The 22128-nt window shown below is 39.0% G+C and overlaps 1 protein-coding gene across 1 annotated transcript in view; it reads right to left on the bottom strand.

The window, feature by feature from the left end:
• ttn.2 (titin, tandem duplicate 2) overlaps positions 1–22128 on the bottom strand; it is a 171503-nt gene that overhangs the window by 113299 nt on the left and 36076 nt on the right. Inside the window, 33 exon segments of the mRNA XM_036544926.1 lie at positions 166–282; positions 1494–1781; positions 1920–2210; positions 2440–2727; positions 2856–3143; positions 3249–3527; positions 3634–3912; positions 4026–4304; positions 4518–4805; positions 4899–5177; positions 5276–5557; positions 5655–5933; positions 6307–6588; positions 6867–7082; positions 7204–7491; positions 7591–7869; positions 7987–8265; positions 8354–8632; positions 8743–9024; positions 9119–9397; positions 9704–9991; positions 10089–10367; positions 10554–10832; positions 10943–11221; positions 11319–11600; positions 11694–11972; positions 12552–12830; positions 12928–13209; positions 13302–13580; positions 13678–13959; positions 14209–14772; positions 15037–15315; positions 16021–19854. Coding sequence (XP_036400819.1) covers positions 166–282; positions 1494–1781; positions 1920–2210; positions 2440–2727; positions 2856–3143; positions 3249–3527; positions 3634–3912; positions 4026–4304; positions 4518–4805; positions 4899–5177; positions 5276–5557; positions 5655–5933; positions 6307–6588; positions 6867–7082; positions 7204–7491; positions 7591–7869; positions 7987–8265; positions 8354–8632; positions 8743–9024; positions 9119–9397; positions 9704–9991; positions 10089–10367; positions 10554–10832; positions 10943–11221; positions 11319–11600; positions 11694–11972; positions 12552–12830; positions 12928–13209; positions 13302–13580; positions 13678–13959; positions 14209–14772; positions 15037–15315; positions 16021–19854 — 12906 coding nt within the window.

Here is a 22128-nt window from a genome sequence, read left to right as displayed (position 1 = left end):
ACAGAAATATTATGAAAATATATGCAAAATCAAATATCTACAGACTTATGCCTATAATGCACCATGAGAGTCTTAATGTCCTATTACTCTGCTCTCTAAGATTGATGTGCGTCCTCACCCTATGTTCATCTTATTCATATTAATAAATGTTTCTTTGTCACTTACTCTCAGACACCTGGACGCTCTTGGGCTCTTCGATGAAGAACAGGTTGTCCAATTTCTTGGCAGGTTTGGCAGCTCCTGGGGCTGCTGCAGGGGCTGCTGGTGCCCCAGGAACTTTTTCTGAAAACACAACACAGTATTCTACCAGAACATAATAAAGCTAGAGTAATTTTTCAGTTGCTCGCTGCTGTACGTCTTCTATTGCACTGAAATGCATATTTCCTAAGCCAAATATTTCTTATATATTCTTATTTTCTGATGGAATCAAATATTGAGAAGAGCAAAATAAAGTTTGTCTATTATAGCCTGATGCTAGGTAGGGTGACTTGCAGTATGCACTGTCAAAACAATCAGTAGCTGAATCCTGCTCTTTGCGATATCATCACTGCCCCTTAATAATAATGCTATTCTTCTGTGTAATTCTGTGGATTGTGAGCAAGACTGAACAATGACCCAAAGCCTTCCTTTTGGTTTAACAAAGTTAAAAGCCCTTAATAACATGGCATTCATATGATCATATCCTCTCTAATTTTAAAGACTCTTTTTTCACATTACAGTACAGCAGAGTGCTGCTGTGATCAGCACTTTCTCTTCATATTAATGCAGTCAGTTTTTACCAATTATTAACATATTAAAATATGATTTGGAATTATTTTGAACTAACATGATTTAAACAGATTGCATGACAATGTCCTTTGAAAGTGTCAAGATACACACAATAATCAAGGACCAAGCGAAGGATCTTCATCAAAGTTGCTTGAGCTATGCTATTCTGGTATGAATACAAAATGCAAAAAGCATATCATCAGGTTTGGTTAGGGAGCTCTAAACATACTGTGGCTTAGTCTTCCTCTTGATTTTGCATTTTTATAACTTGTTTTATTATGTCATAATTAATTCTGTTTTAATCTATTACCTTCAGTTTGTTATTTAATGTTATTTGTTATTTGATGTTATTTAATTGCCTTTTCAAATCTTTTAACCTTTTGATTTTTACGGTGCTGTGAGTGATTTATTTGTATTCATAATCATCTGTTTAAAAATTTGTGGTGTTGAATAGTTTGATGCAGTTAAATTGAAAATACTGTGAACTACTCCCAAGAGAAAGCCTGACTGAATTTTATTTTATAAAAAGGATATGAATGCCAAAAACTCAAACCAAATGTATTACCTAAATGATATATAATATGCACACTAAATCTGATAAATCCACATGAATTAGCAATGACTTTACTGAACTAATATTTCCCTGATCATGTAAACTTTGTATGCACAACCTCACATGTGAAAAAAAGCAACGACTACAGGAAAAACTACATAAATATAAGTACCTTTTACTGTCACTTTGGACTTGCAGAATTCACTTCCAGCATCATTGGTTGCCTTGCAGAGATAGTCACCAGCATCTGCTTTTGAAGTAGAGCTGATTTCCAAAGTGGCAGTGCCATCTACAAACGTAATCCTGGTCTGATCGGAGGACTTAAGCTCCTTCCTGTCCTTCATCCATTGGATCTTCAGTGGTGGGGATCCACGAACATGGCAGCTCAGGTGCAGCCTCTCACCTTCATTCATGGTCACAGGTTTGAGAGCTTGATCAAATTTGGGAGGCATCTTATGCTCTAGATTGGGAGAGAGGAGTTGGGATCCACATATTTTATACAGAATCCACATATAAACTCAATATATTGAAAAACACATTAATTAAATAATTAAAATTATGGGGTCATTCAAAAAAGGACTAAAGGACTAAAACATACCTGTAATGACTACTGACACCTGGCAGGAAGCTGTTCCAGCTTCATTGGAAGCCTGGCAGGAATATTTTCCAGCATCAGAGACCTGAGCCTTCTTGATACACAGCACTGCCACGTTGTTCTTGAAGGACATTTCGCAGTTGTCATTACTGTAGATTTCACGTCCATCTTTGTACCAGCTGACGCTGATGGGCTGTGATCCAGACACGCGTGCTTCCATCTTCACCAGCTTGCCCTCTGTGTCCTCAATGGTTTCTGAAGGCTTTTTGGTGAAAGTAGGAGGGATTTTGCGCTCTGGAAATGAGTGAAAAGAATTCTCAAGATTTAAAAGAAACTAGCAGGTTTTCAAGGCCGCCACAACACCAGACTTGGCAGGGCTGAGGGCAAAAATAAAGACATTTAAACTTGTCCTTTACTATATCACTATATTAATCGTACACATTTTAAATCATGTAAAGAAAACAAGATGAGATCCATGCAGATGACGCAGAGACAACGAAACTGAGAACCAGTGGTCAAATACCTTTCACGGAAACTTCAGTGGTACAAGAGTCCTTTCCGACCTCATTACTAGCATGGCAAGAGTACTGGCCAGAGTCTGCTTTATCTGCTTTCAGAATGGTCAACCGTGCGGTGTTATCCACACAGGAGATTTTGTAATTTCCCCCTGTACGGATATCTTTATGATTCTTTGACCATGTAACCTTTATTGGCAAAGATCCAGTCATGTGGCATTCAAGTTCCACACTGTCTCCAACTGTAACATCCACAGGCAACAACTTTCTATCAAAAACTGGAGGATATCTTGGCTCTGGAAGTCAAATGGAAGAGTGGGGGAAAATACAACATGTTGTAAACACATTTGACTGAAAATCAAAAAGACGACAAAGAGATTTTATCATGCAGTACATTTCGACCACAGGTCAGAACCCAACAAACCTTGAAGTGTGAGCTTAGCTCTACAAGAAGCTGTCCCAACGCTGTTGGTAGCAACACACGTGTATTCCCCTGAATGTCTCATTTCACCTCTGGCAATTTTTAGGACAGCAGAGTTATCATCAAAAGACATTGAGTATTCGTCATCATATCTCAAAGGTTCGCCATCTTTAAGCCAAGAGACCTCCATAGGAGAGGACCCTGCAATGCGGCACTCAAATATAACTGGCTGTCCTTCAGTCTGCTGGAGACTCATTATTTTCTTTGTGAAGGATGGTGGCGTTTTGACATCTGAAACAGAATATTTGCACACATGATAAATGTTGTCATACTTCACAAAAATACCAAAGTAAAGTCACTTTAAAATGAAAGGGATTTTGTTAAGAGGACCATCACCTTGCACTGTTATGCGACAGCTTGAGGAGGCAGAGCCTATGCTGTTTTCAGCTTTACAAGTGTATTCACCAGTATCAGTTTTGGCAACTTTAGTGAATTTCAAACAAGCTACACCCTTTGTATACTCCATTTTGCAGATGCCACTGGATCTCACTTTTCCATCTGCCTTAAACCAGGACACTTTTATTTCAGGTGTGCCTCCAATTTGACATTTCAAGCAAACTGCATCTCCCACAGTCACGTCCATTGGTTCCAGATTCTCAATAAAGTATGGTGGTTCTACAGTGGAAAAAAATACACTGTCGATGAATAAAAGTAATATACACTGAAGAAAGACATTTTACTATATCAGTACACACAATTAAGTAATTTCTAGGACACAAACCTAATATAGACACTTGAGAATGACAGATGTCGCTTCCAGCTGCATTGGAAACTTCGCAAGAGTATCTTCCACAAGCATCTTTGTCACTGCTTAGACACTCCAATATGCAAGAGGTCTCAGTGGTTGTGATGTTGTATTTGTAAGAAGAAAATATTTCATGGCCATCCTTGAGCCATTTCACACGTATTTCTGGGGTTCCAGCGTATGTGCATTCAAGCAACAGTAATTTCCCCTTTTCAAAAGCATGGTCCCTCAGTTTCTTCACAAAGTGTGCAGGTTCTATGTGGAACAATATGGGAAGAAATTACTTGACAATCTGAAAGGAGAGGCACTGATAAAACAAACAAGACAGATGTCAACAATGGCATCCTTTGTATTTTGTGGTGACAAACCTTTCACAAACAGGTTGACAGTGCAGTTCTCCTTCCCAGCATCATTAATGATCTGACAGGTGTACTCTCCGGCATGGGATTTGTCGATTTTGTACAGTTCCAGAGTTGCCGTATCGCCCCGTAAGGCAATTTCACAACCCCTTCCAGACACAATTTCTTTAATACCTTGGAACCATTTCAGTTTAAGTGGGGCACTTCCTTTGACAGTTGCAGAAAAAACAACATTTGTGCCCGGTAGAGCTTCAATAGGTTGTGGTAGCATGATGAAAGACGGAGGCTCTAAAACGGAAAAAAGAGCTTTCAGCAAGGCAAACATTTCTGAGAGAGGCATGCAAAGGTAGAAGTTTGGTGGTGTTGTTAAGTAACTGGACTTAAAAAAAGACTGTAGATTAGCTGTTGCTGTAGGTCAGCTGTTGCGATACTCTATATATTCAGCTCTGGTGATGAAAATATCAGTATAAACCATAACCAGAATTCTGGATAATTACTGACCTTTCACCATCAAAGAAGCACTAGTCTCACTGGCTCCTGCTTGGTTTACAGCTTTGCATTTGTACATTCCAGAGTCTGTCAGCTTAAGATTGGGTACTTTTAAGGTGCAGGTGTTGTCACTAAACGTAATTTCATAGTTTGGCCCACTTCTGATCTCCTCTCCATCATGATACCAAGAGATGATAAAAGGAGGGGAACCTGAAACTTTACAGTCCATTTCACCAATTTTACCCACAATTGTGTGAGTATCCTTTAATTTCCGTGTGAATGTAGGGGGGATGATTTTATCTGTTTAAAGAAAAGGTTAAAGCAAGTTAAAAATGAAAGGAGAAATAAGAATCACCATGAGTATATTATAGAGAGAAGGGAATGCCAACCAACCTAGAACAGTGAGAGACATTTTGCAGTCATCTTTTCCAACCTCGTTCTTAACCTCAAAAGAATATTCTCCAGTGTCACTTCTCTCTGCTGACAGAATCTTTAGACTGGAGATCATTTTAGAGAACGCAATCTTGTACTTCCTTCCAGAAGACAATTCTACACCATCCTTGAACCATTTTGGTTTCAGCTCTGGTGTCCCAGCAACAGTGCACTCAAATGTAGCTGTGTCACCTGCAGTGACACTGAAGGACTCTGGTCTATCCACAATAGTAGCAGGCTCTGAAAAGTAGGGAAGACCATATTCATTTAAAGAAAATAAAGATAATGTACAGGATAAATGACAAAGTGACAATATCTTTAAGAACCATTTTACAAACCTAGGACAGTTAAGTTGGCAACAGATTCTGCCACTCCAGCATCATTTTTTAGTTGACAGGTGTATTTTCCGGGGGAGGCAGCATCAGCCTTAAAGATTCTCAGAGTAATCTGGTTGTTTTCAAAGGTAATCTTTCGATTGTCACCATCTCTGAGGACATGATCTTTGTCTTGCACCCAAGACATGGTCATTGGTTGAGAGCCTTTAACAGTGGCGGTAAATGTTACTTCTTCACCAGAAATAGCTGTCAAATTGGACAGTTTCTTCACAAACACGGGTGGTTCTGCCAGGTATGAAAAAATGATGATGAATAACGGTACAATGTAATCAAAAATGTAAAAAAAAAATCATACGTAATTCAAATTTATACTTTTACTAACCTCTGAGTCTAACTGTGCCAGAGCATGTGTCACTTCCTACTTGATTTGATGCTTTGCACTGGTATTCACCAACATCAGAGGCATCCAAATTAAGAATATGCAGAGTAGCAGAGCTACCCTCGTGTACAAACTTGTACTTCCTGCTTTCCTTTAGAAGTATTTTGTCTTTGTACCATGTTATCTCAAAGGGTGGGGTACCATGCAATTCGCAATTAAGACTGACGTCTTTGCCCTTTGTTGCCTCCGCCGGTTGAGGTACTTTGAGGAAAGATGGTGGGTCTAAAAAAGCAAAAGTAATTTGTTTTTTTTAAAGTAATGAATAAAAATTATCATGCAAGAAGAGATGTTCTTTCATATTGCAATTTAAGAATAACTTTAAAAAATTTAAGAATCACCCAAATTAATGAATAGCATGCTCTTCAGTACATGCATTAAATATTCATTTTCATCAACAGTGGTATCGGTCTATACAAGATTTGGTAAATCTGGCACTTCTCAAACATTTATCCAACTTAAATGTTAAAGGAGCAATACAATGTAGGATGTCTATACTCAGAAAGAACATGCTTTCAGAGTTTTTCATCTACAAAAAATAAGACAAGAAACAGCACAGAGCAATATGAATAACTGAGCATTCTCTCCCATGTCTGACCTTTGACTGTGAGTGTGGTGCTACAGCTGACACTCCCAGCATCATTTTGCGCTTCACATGTGTAGACACCACTGTCGTCAAATCTCGCGGTGAGAATCTGAAGAACTGCCATTGACTCAACAAATGACATCCTGTAGTTGTCTCCCTCTGTGAGCCTGTTGTCATTTTTGTACCAGCACATTCGAAGTGAGGGTGTGCCAGTCACTTTGCATTCAAGACGGAGTGGCTCACACTGCTTCACATACTTAGTTGGTGGCAGTTTCAGCACAAATTCAGGTGGTTCTGCAAAGCCCAAGAAAAGAATAAGGTCACAATGTACTACTTGAAAGACATGATTGCAATAAATATGCCAGACAGAAGATGGGCTGCCATAGCAGATGCAAAGCGGATGCTTCATAGAAATTTGATGGAAAGCAAGATGATCCTGGCAAAAAAAGGAAATGAGCGGCAAACAGAGAGTGAAGCAAGAGCTGTGGAAATGGAAGAATGCATGAAGAGCAATAAGAAAAAGAGTCAGTTCCAACCTTTCACCAACAAATCGGCCGTACATCTTGTAGTACCAGCGTCATTGCTAACTTGGCAAGCATAAAGTCCACTTTGAGAAATCCCAACAGAATAAAGATCTAAAAAACACGATAAGCCTTCCAATCCAGTAAAGCATGCTGGTCCAGTTAGCAATTCTGTATCTTCTTTGAACCATTTCACTGTAAAGGGTGGTGTTCCTTTTAAGGTACACTTAAAACGTACAGTGGAGTTAGGGACGACGGCTTGGGATTCTGGTTTCGACACAAAGCTTGGTGGCTCTAAAAATACATTCAGAAGAAAAGAAAACAGTGAACTAAGAGAGTGAAGGAGTTCCCTTGAAAAATCAAACAATTAGATGGCACAGATTCTGACCTTTCACCATCAATGCTGCGCTGCACTCACAACTTCCTGCTTTGTTTGACAGTTTACAAGCATATGTCCCAGCATCAGCTTTCTCCAAGTGCTCGATCTCCAAGGACACAGTGTTATCTTCCTGAGCAAGCTTGGGCTTTCCTGTACTAGTAATGACATTCCCGTCTTTTCTCCATTCCACAGACATTGGAAGAGACCCAGAAACCTTGCATTCAATTCGCACAAAAGATCCCAAAACCTCACGGAGGTCGGTCAGTGGCTTGAGGAAGGATGGAGCAATAATTTGTTCTGCATTCAACAAAAACAGTAAAGGTAAACATTTGCTTTCCCTAAGCAAGATAAGTGGCAAAATTTTATTGTGATAAGAAAAATATGTTCTGTACTAACCTACTACAACCAAGATAATTTCACAACGGCAGACTCCAATATCATTGGTGACTTCGAATATGTAGTTCCCACCATTATTAATTTGGACAGACTGAATTTTAAGACTACTGACATTATTTACAAAACTGAGTTTGTGTTGTCTGCTGGGCGTGAGCTCCTCGCCATCTTTTAGCCACCTGACTCTGAGTTCAGGAGTGCCTGACACCTTGCACTCCATACTGACTGGATCACCAGCGGTCACATTTATTGTTTCTGGCTTCTCTGTAATCTGAGGTGGTTCTGAAATACAACAAAATAACACATATTGAGGTATTTAAAATGGATGAAACCATTAAATCTATTAGAACCTTGATAGTGTCAAGCTTATCCTTTTTAAAGTCCCAAGCAAAGACAAACCTTGCACCAGAAGAGTTGCAAAGCTCTTCTCCTGTCCTGCCTCATTCATGACCTGACAGGTATATCTCCCACTGTGACAGGCTTCAGAGACAGCAATTCTTAAAGAGGCAACATTGCCCTCAAATTTCCTCTCAATATTAGGATCCTCCAAGATCCAATCATCATCTTTTTGCCATTGCACCGACAATGGTGGTGACCCCGTCACAACACATTGAAATTCAGCCACACTTCCCAACACAGTGGCCACATTTTGGATCTTCTTTACAAATGATGGTGGCTCTAATAATAAATCAATGAAAATTAAAGTTATTTAAAGTATGTTATGTACATGGCATCTTTAATACTTGCAAGTGTGAAAATGACTAACCTTTCATACGGAGTGCAGTCCTGCAAGTGCAACTTCCCACCTCATTTGCAACAGTGCACGTATATTCACCAACATCTAAAACCTCACATTTATGTATTTCCAGGCTTATAAAACCATTACTTTGTGAAACAGTATGCCTTTTACTCGACTTGATTTCCTTGGCATCCTTGTGCCAAGTCAACTCAAATGGAGCCGTTCCTGTAACTTGGCATTGAAAGAATGCATCAGAGCCATTTACAACTTCAACGGGTATTAATTCCTTCACAAAGGTTGGAGGCTCTGAAACAGGGAAGAATTTATACAAAAAAAACATTATTCTGTCTGGCAACATTTGAAGCAAAATAGCTTATTTGTATTTATAAGTTATCAATCAAACTATGAACACTAACCTTTCACTTTCAAATCCATGCTGCAGCTCTCACTACCAGCATCGTTTCGTGCCTCGCAGTAATACATTCCACTATCTTTTGTATCGGTACTGAGTATCTCCAAGCTTGCCATGGAGTTCACAAAAGACATCTTATATTTGTCACTGGGACTGATCTCATTGCCATCTCTGAACCAGTAGATATCAATTTCAGGAGTACCAGCTACCTGGCATTCAAATCTCTTTGACTGTCCTGATTTCACCACTGTTACACTCTCCGGTACCGACAAAAATTTTGGAGGCTCTAAAAAAAACATCCATATAAATTGTTATGAGTATTACAGGCATATGCAATGTAAATATGTGATGATAAAGAGCGAGATAAGTTCAATAAACACCTTTGACAAAGAGGGTAACTTTGCAGGAATCGGAGCCAACATCATTAGTGATCTCACAAGAGTAATCTCCAGAGTCTGAGGTCTTGGCAAAAAAGAGCTCCAGTGAAGTTGAGGTGTTGTCCTTCTGAACTAAGCACTCACGGCCAGACAAAACCTCCTTATTGTTTTTAAACCACTTGATGGTCAATGGTGGAGTGCCACTTATAAGCACAATTAATTGCACTCTTGCTCCAGGCAAGACATCCATTGAGTCTGGCTTTTCTAAAATAGTTGGTGGTTCTATGAATAAATTAAGCAGAAAGGTAGGTGAGAAACCATACCATAAACATTTGTACACAGGAGGAATGAAAATCTGAATGATTATTGTTATTTCATTGTACAAGTTACTCATACACTGCTATACAAATGCATCTCATGAAATCTAAATCACTGCATCATTGTTTTTAGATCTTATAGCAGATTTCAAAATGCCAATCTGTTCTCTAGGTGTCATTTTGAAATTAGTCAGATTTTGAATTACTAGCTTGCCAAATAAACAATATGCCTTCAAGAAAACATGCACAACTCAAAATAGATAATGCTGACCTTTCACAAATAATGAACCAGAGCATTGGTCACTGCCTGCTTTGTTTTGGGCAATACAGGTATAGGTTCCACTGTCAGCACTAGAAAGACGTGTGACTTCCAAAAATGCTGTGTTTTCAAAAAATGAGCATTTATGTTTCTCGTCCGGTACTATCTCCTTATCATCTTTGTACCAAAGAACACTCATAGGAAGGGAGCCAGAAACCAAGCACTCCAGGTGGGCAAACGATCCTTTGATACTGTCCATCTTTTTAAGTTTTCTTGTAAAAGATGGCTTGATTATTTGATCTATCATAAAAGAAAAATATTTGGTAAGCATAATCCAAAATGCCCTGTTTTATCACTAAAACATTTTAATAATCATACATTTTATTAAAATACTGACCTAGAACAGTAATTGTAGCTTCACACGTGCTGCTACCAACATCATTGGAGACCTCAAACATGTACTCTCCACTGTCACTCTTTTCTGTAGCTAGGATTTTTAACATGGAGCTCTTTTCTGTGCTGAGCACTTTATATTTTTGGCCTGATATCAACTCCTTTCCATTCCTCAGCCATTTTGCTTTCAGGACTTTGGTTCCCGAGAACCTGCACTCCAGTGTGGCTGGATCCCCAGCAGTAACACTAATCGACTTTGCTTGTTCTGTAATGTTTGCTGGTTCTGTAGCAGACAAAATACAAAAATATGCATGACTTATGAATGCCCATGTGAAGGCCTTTTAACTTCAATATATAGGTTCAGAAATTTTGTAGAATGTAGCAATGGAATACTTATATATACTTATATATTTCAGTGTGCATTTCTACTTCCTTTTTAAAATGAAATGATCAGTGCATTTTAACTAACCTTTAACAACCAATGAAGCAGTACATTTCTGACTGCCAGCTTCATTCTTTGCCTGACAAGTGTACTTTCCACTATGATTTATCTGAATATTTGTCATGTGCAACACTGCAGTTCTTTCCTCATACGACATCTTTATATTTTCATCGTCTTTAACCTCACGATCATCCTTTATCCATGATACAGTGATTGGCAGTGATCCTTTCAGTATACATTGCATTTTAATTTCACTGCCGACAAGGCAACTCATGTTTTCTATCTTCTGCACAAAGGATGGTGGTTCTAATGAAAGGAAAAAATGCATGTCAAAAAACAGGTAATATAACTGACAGTCATCAAAACTAAACTGCAACACTGTACCTCCTCAAGGAAATGACAAACCTCTCACTAACCTTTCAATGTTACTTGGCAATCACATGAAGATGTACCCACTTCATTTGCCACTGTGCATTGATATGTTCCAATATCTCCTGCTTCGATTTTCAGAATCTTGAGGTTAACTGTGTCATTTTGTGAACTTATCTTGTGTTTCCTATCATTTCTGATTGGTTTACTATCTTTATACCATGAAATTTCAAATGGAGCTGAGCCAGAAACATTTCCCTCCAGCACAACATCAGATCCTTTGACAACTTCCATGGATTCCAAAACCTTTGTAAAGGTGGGCGGTTCTACAACAAAAATGCATAAATTGAAGTATTGCCTCAAGATGATATATAATAAAAAAAACTGGAAACAAAAATGATAAATATTCATGACTTTACAAACCTTTGATTGTAATTATACTTTTACAACGATCACTGCCAGCTTCACTAGATGCTTCACAAATGTACTCCCCACTATCATCAACAACACTGGTAGCTATTTCCAGAGTAGCTACTGAGTCGATGAAGGTCATTTGGTACTTGTCACTCGAGCTTATTTCAGTTTCATTCTTGAACCACTTAATTTTGATCACAGGACTGCCCGTTATTTTGCATTCCAACATGACAGGACTTCCCTTCATTAAAAGTTTTGAAGACTCCATCTTCTTCACAAACTTTGGAGGTTCTAGAAGAATTATGTTTGACAATAGTTACATGAATAACCAAGAAAACCACAAATTCAAAGAAGCACGATAAGCAAGAGAAGAGGAAAAGGCACCTTTTACAAACAAGACAGTGGTGCATGTCACCTTCCCAGCGTCATTGGAGACTTGGCAAGTATAGTTATCAGAATCAGTGGGTTTCACAGAGTGAAGCTCCAGCGAACTTGAGGATGCATCTTTCTTGATAACACATGTTCCTCCAGTGGATATTTCCTTGTCCCCTTTGAACCACTTAATGGTAAATGGTGCTGTTCCAGTAAAAGCACTCTTTAGAATCACTGTTGATCCTGGTATAACGTTCTGAGAATCTGGTTTTACTGTGAAGATTGGAGGTTCTGCATTTTGTTCAGAGGAAAAAAGAAGTATTTTTTCAATCAAGTGGAAGAATAATTCAGAAAAAAATGCACATTTTAAATCAACGATATTTATATAAACATTAAATTAATTGCATAAAATAACATTTCTGAGAGCAAAAACATGTTATAATTAGGCTTAAAGCAACAAAACTGGTAACTGATCTGATTCAGACCTTTTACAGTTACAGTTCCACTGGTCTCTCCGCTTCCTGCTGCATTGGTTGCACGGCAAGTATATATTCCAGCATCAGACTTTTCTAATTGAATTATTCCTAGTTTTGCAGTGCTTTCTGTGAATTCTGTTTGGTATTTTCCACCAGTTGTGATTTCAGTCTCATCTTTGTACCAAGAAACAGTCATCGGCTGAGAGCCAGAGACTTTACATTCCATACTGACATTGGAGCCAAGAATTCCATCAACTTTTTTAAGAAGTTTGGTGAATGATGGTGGTATGATTCGATCTGTTTAGAAGAAAGAACAAGTTCTATCAGAATGGAAAAATTCATTCTGTAAAAAACAGCATCAAACACTAAAAGGCTGAAGAAATCTAAAACCAACCTAGCACAGTAACAGAAGAAGAACACTGGTCTTTTCCTACACGATTGGCTACTTCCACCATATATTCACAGCTGTCTCCTTTTTCTGCTGCAAGAATTTTTAGGGTGGCCACATTATCTTTAAAGGTCATTTTATATTTACGGCCGGCTGTTATTTCCTTTCCATCGCGGAACCACTTCACTTTGAGCTCCGGGCTTCCTGCTACCGTGCACTCTAAAGATGCTGGGTCCCCTGCAGTCACGCTAATGGATGGAGTTTTGTCTACAATTCTAGCCGGTTCTAAAAAGAAATCACATAATTTCAGATATACAATGATAAGCCTGGACAGAATTGAATGAATGCATTTTTTATGTGAAGGTTGAAAATAGCAGCTGACCTTGAACTGATAATGTAGCTTCACATTTTTGTTTCCCAGCTTCATTTTCAGCTTGGCAGGTGTATTTGCCACTATGAGTTATATTAACAGTCACAACTGTCAGAACGGCGACATTGTTCTCAAATTCCATTTTTACATTAGAATCATCATCTCTCAGTATTTCAGAATCCTTCATCCATGTGACCTTGATTGGTAATGACCCTTTTAGAGTGCCTTGTAGTCTAACAGTACTGCCCAAAACTGCTGAAGTGTTTTCAATTCTCTTTGAGAAAGATGGTGGCTCTATATTAAGAGAAAACAATGTTTGTCAATATACGCATTGTCATAAAAAGAACTGCTTCATTTATACAAGAGACTCTTTAAACCTTACTAACCTTTCAGTTTAGCAGATGATTTGCAGGAGATTTTACCTACATCATTTGATACAGAACACTGATAATCTCCAACATCTGCACTTTCAAATGATCTGATCTCCAATGAGGCTACAGCCTCCTGGGAGATAATTTTGTATTTTTTATCAGTGGTAACAGCCTTCTTATTCTTAAACCAGTTGACTTCAAATGGAGGTGTACCCACAACCTCACATTCAAGTATAGCAGTGCTTCCTCTTACTACTTCTACCAGTTGCAATTCCTTTCTGAAAGAGGGGGGTTCTGGGAACAAAAAAGAGCACATGTCACAATTGCATATAATCTGAAATGGAAATATGTTTGAATCCTTGAAAATGGAAAGACTTGCTTTACCACACACCTTTTACAGTTAACTGAGAACTGCAGCTTTCACAACCAGCTTCATTTAACACTTCGCAAGTGTAATTTCCACTGTCTGCCACAACAACATCAGCAATTTCTAAGACAGCTAGACCACCCTTGAAGGTGATTTTGTATTTCTCTCCACTGCTTATTTCTTTGTCGTTCATGAACCAGGTGACGTGGAGTTCCGGTGAGCCTTTAACTGTGCACTGCATGCGTGCAGTCACACCCTGTTTCCAAAGGATCTTCGGTTCCAGTCTTTTAACAAAAGTTGGAGGCTCTACAGGAAGTATTTAACAAGATAGTCAGCCTTTTCAATTAATATATTAATGGTGAGTTGACAATAAAAGAAAATATTAAAGAAGAGGTCAGAAGAAATAGGCAAAACGGTAAGATTTTTCAAGAAGCGGCTGATATGACAACCTTGTTTTTGTTTTTCCTGTCAATTCAACTCTTTTCACACAAGATTGTTAATTTGCATAGCTGCTGCATCACAACTACTGCACAGAGCAAGAAAATTAAGTCTTACCTTGCACAGTTACCATGGAAGAACAGTTACTGCTTCCAGCATCATTTGCAGCAGTGCAGACATACATCCCTGTATCTTTAAGTTGTGCGTATGGAAATTCAAGAGTGGCAATCTTGTCTTCAAAAGAAATTTTGTGATCCATGGTGTGATGCAGCTTCTTGCCATCCCTGGTCCAGGTGATGACCACACCAGTGTCTTCATCCACCTGACACTCAAGCCGCAGTGGGTTGCCCACAGCTACTGCCACTGACTCAAAAGTTTTAACAAACTTGGGCTTATCAATCACCCTCAATTCTGTGCTGCACATGTCTGTTCCAACGCTGTTGGATGCTTTGCAATTATACATGCCCTGATCAGTGAGTTGAAGATTCAGAATTTCAAGAGTGTGCTTGTTCTTGTCAGTGGAAATTTTGTAGTTTCCCTCTGAGGAAATGGTAATATTTCCTTTTTGCCACACAACATTCATTGGGGAGGAGCCGGTAACTACACACTGAAGTCTTGCTTGTTTTCCCACATATAAGGTCATTGGATCAGGCTTAGTAACAAAGACAGGTGGGAAAACTTCTACAAAAATTAAAAAAGAAAAGAATTATACAGTGTCAAATAATCTCCAAATACAAACAGCATAATCATAGAAGTTACAAGACATGAAAACTGACAACAGAACAGCTTTTCTATAATGCAATACATAATTTTCAAGATTTCTTGAAATATTTTTTTTGACTACAAAGTAGAGTGCAAAGGTCCCAGTCTTAGAAGACATCTAACACTTCACAAATATATGAAACACATATATGCACAACACAGAGAACAGTTATTTGAACTTACCAGTCACTGTGAGGGAAGCCGAGCAGCTGTCACTGCCATGTTGGTTGGTGGCTTTGCAAGTATATTCAGCGCTGTCGGCTTTGGTTGGGTTCAGCAGCTCCATCGAAGAGGTGTGGTACCGACTAAGGATCCTGCACTTCTCGCTGTCTCTGAGCTCAATGCCAGACTTGTACCACTTGAACTTCACATTTGGAGCTTCCTCAATCTCGCACTCAAACTTGGCATTGCTGCCAAGATTTATTTCCTGGGGCTGGATTTTATGCCTAAAAACGGGTGGCACTGAGTTGCAGAGGGTGGGTGGGGAGAGAAGAAAGAAACAAAAATTAGCACATTGTCAATTTTTCAGTGAAACGTGCCGTTAGAGTGGGGAGGTGATCGGCTGAAACGAGGATGATAGGGGTGCATACACTAGTCCTGGGAGTGACTGTGAAAAGAAATGGTGGAAAATATTAGGAGAAAGAAACCATCATTATTTTATAATGAAGAAGATTTTGTGAAGAATGAAACGGTGATGTAATGACACAGAAAACATGCACAAATGTTTTGGTGTTCAGCAGAAAATGGTCCAAGGAGTGGAGGCATGCATTTCACATAAGTGAAATGATTTATGTTTTTTTCACAAACAAAATTAAAGCGAATGGAAAGCTGGAGATAAAACAAACAGTGAAATGGATCTGGGGTTGTAATTACAATGAATATATTGTTTGTTAGTAATTTTCAATATGATTTAAGTGAATGAGTGAAACTAAAAATAAACACAAGCTGCATTACACAGCAAAAATAGTCATAAAGCAATATATTTTACTAAGAAAAACACCTCAAAAGAGGCTGAAAAGATTTTCTCTTAGGATCAAAGATTAAAAGAAGAAAGAGTGAGCTAATTTGTTAGTCAATGTAATACAATATTTAATTTACCATTATACACTTTATATTAAAGTTAGCGTATTTAAAGAAATTGTCAATATTATATCCCCATAATCCAACCTCTTAAGACAACTGTGAGTTTCGATGATGTTGAAGTCTTGCCAGCTTCGTTCACAGCCTCACAGATATATTCTCCTTGGTGCTTCTCCTTGATAACTTTGTCAATTACGAGCGTATAAGTATCATGATCCTTTGAACATTTGAACTCCTTGCCAGATTTAACCAATTTTCCATTGAAAAGCCAGTTGACCTTCTTAACACATCTTACTGTCACAGAGAATGTAACCTTGCTGTACTCCTCTATGGTAATGTCCTCCAGAAAAGTTTCTATAACTGGATAATCTTTCACAATTTTTTCCTCAGCTTCCATAACCTCCTCTTTCAGAAACTCCTCTCTTCTTTCTTTTTGTACAACAACATCTACTGTGTGGTCAGCTGGGATTGGTGCCAGAGGCATATCTGTAGTTATATCTGCTGCCCCCACATCTCTCTCACGGCCTTTTACTGTCACAGTTTTGACTTCCTGCCTGGTCATCTGCATGGACTCCTGGAACTTTGACTCTGTGGCCACTTTCATTACCTCAGATCTCGCTGAGCCTTTGTAAAAGATTTCTTGTGATTCTTGCATCATGGTATATTCTTGAGCTTTCGCACTTTGGAAGAATGCTTGAGCTTCAGTCTCAAGTGCAGCAGAATGAGTTTTTGGTCCAGTGAAATCTGAAACGCTCTCTGCAACTGTAACTGTTGCCACCATGGATGACAACATTTCCTTTGAAGCTGCGCTGCTAACCTGTAATCTCTGAGGCCTATCAAACAGCCGAGTACCTGGCTGTTCTGATGTCAGGACTTGCTGTTCACAATGAATGATGGAGTACAAAGCTGCTTTAAGCTCATTCTTTAGATCAGCAGTCTGCGGATAATCACCCTCAAAACCAATGGTTATTTCCAAAGGAGCACCAACTGTTGTAATAAGGTATGTGAACATTACATATTTGGGTTCTTTGATTACCTTCACTTCCTTTACCTCAATGGCTTGTAAACTTTGTGCAACTTCAGCAAGAAGCAATGGCTGTTCATGTGCTACAGCAGTCTGCAGTGCACTCTTAAGCTGACGTTTGATGTCTAAACCAAATGGTTTTGGTACCTGGATGACAAAGGTAAGCTCTTTTGGAAGTGCCTTACTTTCTTGGGATTCATGGACCAGTAAGGCTCCTCTAGGCTGTGTTGTAACACTAACTGCAGTTGTCTCTGATTTTATTATTTCCCTTGACTGTTCACCAACCATAATCTGTTTTTCTTCCATTTGTATTGATTGTCGCACTGACTGACCCTCTTGAATCTGGACTGCAAAATCTTGTTGTGCTGCCTCTAAAGCAACGCAACTCTCAGTTGAGATTGCTTTCTCCTCTATGTGAATTGGCTCAGTGGGGACTTTTGGTTCGACTTCTGTTTTACAAAGGGAAGTCTGAACCCCTGCCAAGATATCAGTGTGTCCCTCTTCCATAGCTTGACTGTCTGCTGAGGTCACTACGTGCATAATATTCCAGCGATCCTCCTTCTGCACTGATGCCCGCTGCTGTTTCACTTCAGTGGTGAAGGGAGTTTCCTTCGGCAGCTGCATGGGCTCTGAAATCACTTGAAGAATAGTTTGAGGTTTTGGTTCTATTCTTTGCTCAGAGTGGACACCTGTCACTGACACATCAAGGTCTGTAGAATAATCAGCGGTCAGCTCCCTTTTCTCCTCAGTTTTTATTGCCCGTCTCCGAATTCTTTCTACTTTCTGCAAAGCTACCTGCTGGGTGGGCTTTTCAATTGTAAGTATGCCTTCTTTTGGCAATACACTTTCTGAATGAATAGACTGGAGATGTAAAGTGGCAGGAACCTCTTTGATGGGCACAACGGAAAATGTGGGTTCCTGGGAGGAAAAGTGAAACATCTCTTCACAAGTGACAGATTTCTGCTCATCTATAGCAGCTGTCTCTATCAAAGCGGGGCTTTTTCTAACATCTGCTTGTTCTGCAACTGGAGCCTCACAAGTAAATCTGCCTTCGGAAGGAAGAGTATTCTGGTCTGTTATCACCTGCAAGTGCATGACCTTTTCACCTTCCTTTTGAGACTGCACAGAGACAGCATTCTCTAAACCTGGTATTTGTTTTGTGTGTTCAGCTTGGAGCTCATGCTTTTCTTCAGCAGCTAGAGCTGATTTAAGAACTTTATCCTTAAATAGTTGTGCTTTCTCTTCTTCTGGTTTGTATACATCAAATTTCTGTTCTTTTGATAATGTGTGTTTAGTCTCACTAGCAGATACAAAAAACGGCTTAGGCAGTTCCTTCACTACTGAAGACTGTGTAGCAGAGTCTAAAGAGGAGAATTCCGTTGAATGGGCTTCAGACATTTCCTGTGTCCCCGTTGATATGGCAGAGTACAATATTTTGACACCTTCTTTTACTCTGTAACTTTTTTCCACTTCAGGTTTAGGAATAATGTCAGATTTTTCCTTCAAAATTGGTAATCTAGTTTCCACCTGGTGACCAATGACAACATGTTTTGGCTCAGGAGTTGGCTTTATCTTCTCTGATTTCTTGTCACTTAATGACTCAGCTCTCACAATGGCTACCGGCGTTATTTCCTCTGATATGGCAGACATCAGCTTTGAGCTCTGCTCCCGAGTCAGCTCTACCTCTGTGACCTCTGGACTTTGGATGCGTTCAGAATGCTGCTCTGTGAAACCATGGCTTTCCTGAACAGCAGAGGTGAAGGACGCCATGTGGAGTTGTCTCCCAGGTAATGCTGCAGTTGGACGGAGCTGAGTGGGTGCTACCATCACTCTCTCCTCTATATCATGAGACTGCAGCACTGCAGCTTGGTGGGTGACTTGCTCTCTCTGCAAGGTGGCAGCTGAGATTGCCACCTCTTGCAAAGTGTCTACTTGCTCACTGGCTATGGCCTGCCTATCCTCAGTGCCAATGGTGTACGCCATTTGACGTCCGGACTGCATGCTGGCCCTGGCTTCTCCTGGGAGGTTAACTGTATACAGACGGGACTCAGTAGTCTGCTCAGTCATGGATACTTTGTAACCTTTTTGCTTCTGAAGAAACAGGTGATCCTGGTGGCTAGAAACAGAGACAGTCTCACGGAACACAATCAGTTCAGCGCTGCAAGACGCCTCTCCGGATGGGTTGGATGCCCTACAAGTGTAGAGACCGCTGTGTTCCTGCTTGACTTCCTTTATGATCAAATAGCCAGAGCCATCTTTGTTATTCACTATAGTGAAGTACATACTGGTCTGAATTTGGTAACTACCCCTAAACCACTGAATCTCAGGCAGTGGGTCCCCAGTCACTTTGTATCGAAACTGAGCCTCACCTCCCTCTGTGCACTGTATGGGTTCTATCACTGTGGTGAAACGAGGGGGTTGGCCAGTGACTTTTACCACTTTCTCTACCCGATGCTCTTGTTTGGGCACCCCTTTCACTCTAACATGCAGGAATGCAGAACAAGTTGATTGACCAAACCTGTTGCTGGCAGTACAAGAGTACTCCCCTTCATACTCTGTCTTTACCTGAGAAATGATCAAAGTATACCTGTCTTTTTCTTGAACGAATTTATAAACTGACGAGGATGTAATTTCCTGTCCATTATGAAACCACTGAACTTTAGGCTTTGGAAAGCCAGACACTGTGACAGTAAATTTAGCCGTGTCCCCAACAGAGATATCTGCTGCAGAAAGTTGGGTTACAAAAACAGGCTTTTCCTTTTTCTTCTCTAATGTGCTAGAAAAGAGTTTAGATGCTGGCTTGAGTTCAAATGTTTTGGTTTTTTCTGCTAACTGTAGGCCAGTGCGGTAGGATTCTTGTTCTTCTTCTTCTGTTGTCACAGTCAAGCTAGAAAATTCTGTGTGAAAACAATAAAGTTAAAGTTTTACTCAGGAAAAGTATTCATATAATGAAGAGACAACATGGATACAGAGGCTATTAGGTTCCTCCATACCACTTTAAGAGGTGACTTTAAGAATGACACACTTTAAAAAAAATCAGATATCCATATGCATTTATTCATTCATTCCTTTATTTATAGAACCATATAAACAGCATTACAGTCACATACAATTCAAACGTAATTCCTATGTACAAATAAAGCATTTCAATACTTTCTCACTTATTGCACCTGACAAACCATTTGCAGTTTTTTTGAAATCATGAATTGAATAAATAAGTCTCATCTGATCAATTTTTTTTCCCCAAATTTCTGATGATAATAATAATGTCACTTTCATTTAGACTGACCCATTCAAATATATACATTGCTTTTATTATGTATTTCTTAATATTTTGATAAAATGCAGATGGTACACAGCCAATTCTAAGGGCATAAAAGCAGATAACTAAATTACTGACTTGACTGACAGTTTTCCTATACAGGGAATGGATGAAGGTCAAAATATATTTTAACTGAACTATATCTGACCTTCATTTCAAGCACAAAAGCTTGCACTCTAAGAAATTCACAAAATTCTGTTTCTACTGAGGTGAAAGGTTTATTTCAAGTTGAACAACGTTAATGCTTTAATTTTGTATGTTATAGTTTCCAAAATAATGTCTTTCAAAATGAGAAAAAAAACACTCCCACAGAAAGATTCATACAAGAAATCAACAACATCCAACATTATTCACAAAACAAAATGGCTGACATTTCTCCCCCTAACACACAATGTATTGAAACAAGTGTGTATATATGCTTATCATGCAGCCAATACTGAACCCAATTAACACATATATGTACAGTCAAGCTTCACTATAATGAACCAAGTCTAAAATGAACCCCTGTTTTAAAAAGTAGCAAGAGAAGTTTAACTGGAAACATACTTTCCTAAAACAACCAGTTGGAGAAAAACCAACATACCTACTGTAACAATCTGTGCTGACATAAAATGTCATCTTGACCATATTAATTCATTCTGCTGAAATAAAAACAGCTTGTGCAGTGAATTTAGAAATGTTGTTTGTTTTGTGTCATTCCAATACCTCTTCTCAGTAGACTTTTCGCTTTGGTCAACCCTCTGCATATTTAGCCTCTCTCTTTTCAAAAGTAGTGTTTGTTGCACGCTTCGTGAAGTAATTTGTCTCTACATAATAGTTACCAGCTCCGGGACATCTGCTGTACTGCACAAGCATACTCCATACTTTCTGGTTTACTCCTACAAAAGGCAGCAAATACATAACACCCAGACACTATGACCAGTTCTAAATGTACCATGGATGTCAGTTTTACTGATGTTAGACTGTAAATCTATAATAAAGTGATTCTAACGATAAAGGCATATATGCCATTCACTTGCGACAGAAGACAGATTTTTCATTACATAAGTGTTGCTGCATTTTGACAATTTGTTTAAAAATGATTGGTTGTATTTCCTTACTATTTCAAAGAGAGCACTCCATACATGTAACACAAACACACTCACTGCTTTAATTTTAATTGGCAGAACCACCAATATTTATTAAGTCCTAAGAATGATTATTAGATATGTATGGTAAATAAGTGGCATTCAGTTAAATGAACTTACTTGAATGATATGTATTAAACAATAAAGAGTAATTGCCCTCTGTCAAACAAACACATTAAACATTCCTTTTAATTCATATCCAGATTTAACTCCACATAAAATATCTGCAATAAAAACATAAAGAGATCAAAATACTTTCACCAAAGAAGTTGTTTCAGTAAATCCTGCTTTGTTACGAATAATGCACTTGAACTCACCAGCATCACTTTGACTGACATTTGTGATGATCAGATTAAAGTGCCCTGATGCTTTCTCTTGAATTATGTACCTACTATTCTTAATTGCTGCGCCATCTTTATACCACTCAGCAGTGGGGGGTGGTTTGCCAGTCACTAAACACTGAAGCACTACTGGTGTGCCCAAAGCTGCAGTGACATTTTTCAAAGGGATAACACACTTAGGCGGAGTTTCTGTAACCTGGAAGTGAAAACTGCAGGCATCTGTTGTCTTAGCTTTAAATTCTATCTTATCATCTTTGGCAGGCTCTGCAAAAACATCAAAATTGATGCTGACATATTTCTGCCCTTGCTCTCCCAACTCATTGTTAGTCATGGCTACGAGTCTCACAGCTTTTTGCGATTCATCTGCTTCTTGTTCAAATT

This window comes from Megalops cyprinoides, chromosome 14, assembly GCF_013368585.1.
Source record: "Megalops cyprinoides isolate fMegCyp1 chromosome 14, fMegCyp1.pri, whole genome shotgun sequence".
NCBI classification, from domain to species: Eukaryota; Metazoa; Chordata; class Actinopteri; order Elopiformes; family Megalopidae; genus Megalops; species Megalops cyprinoides.
Note: the sequence above shows the minus strand (reverse complement) of the source record. Positions and strands in the feature narration are given on the sequence as shown.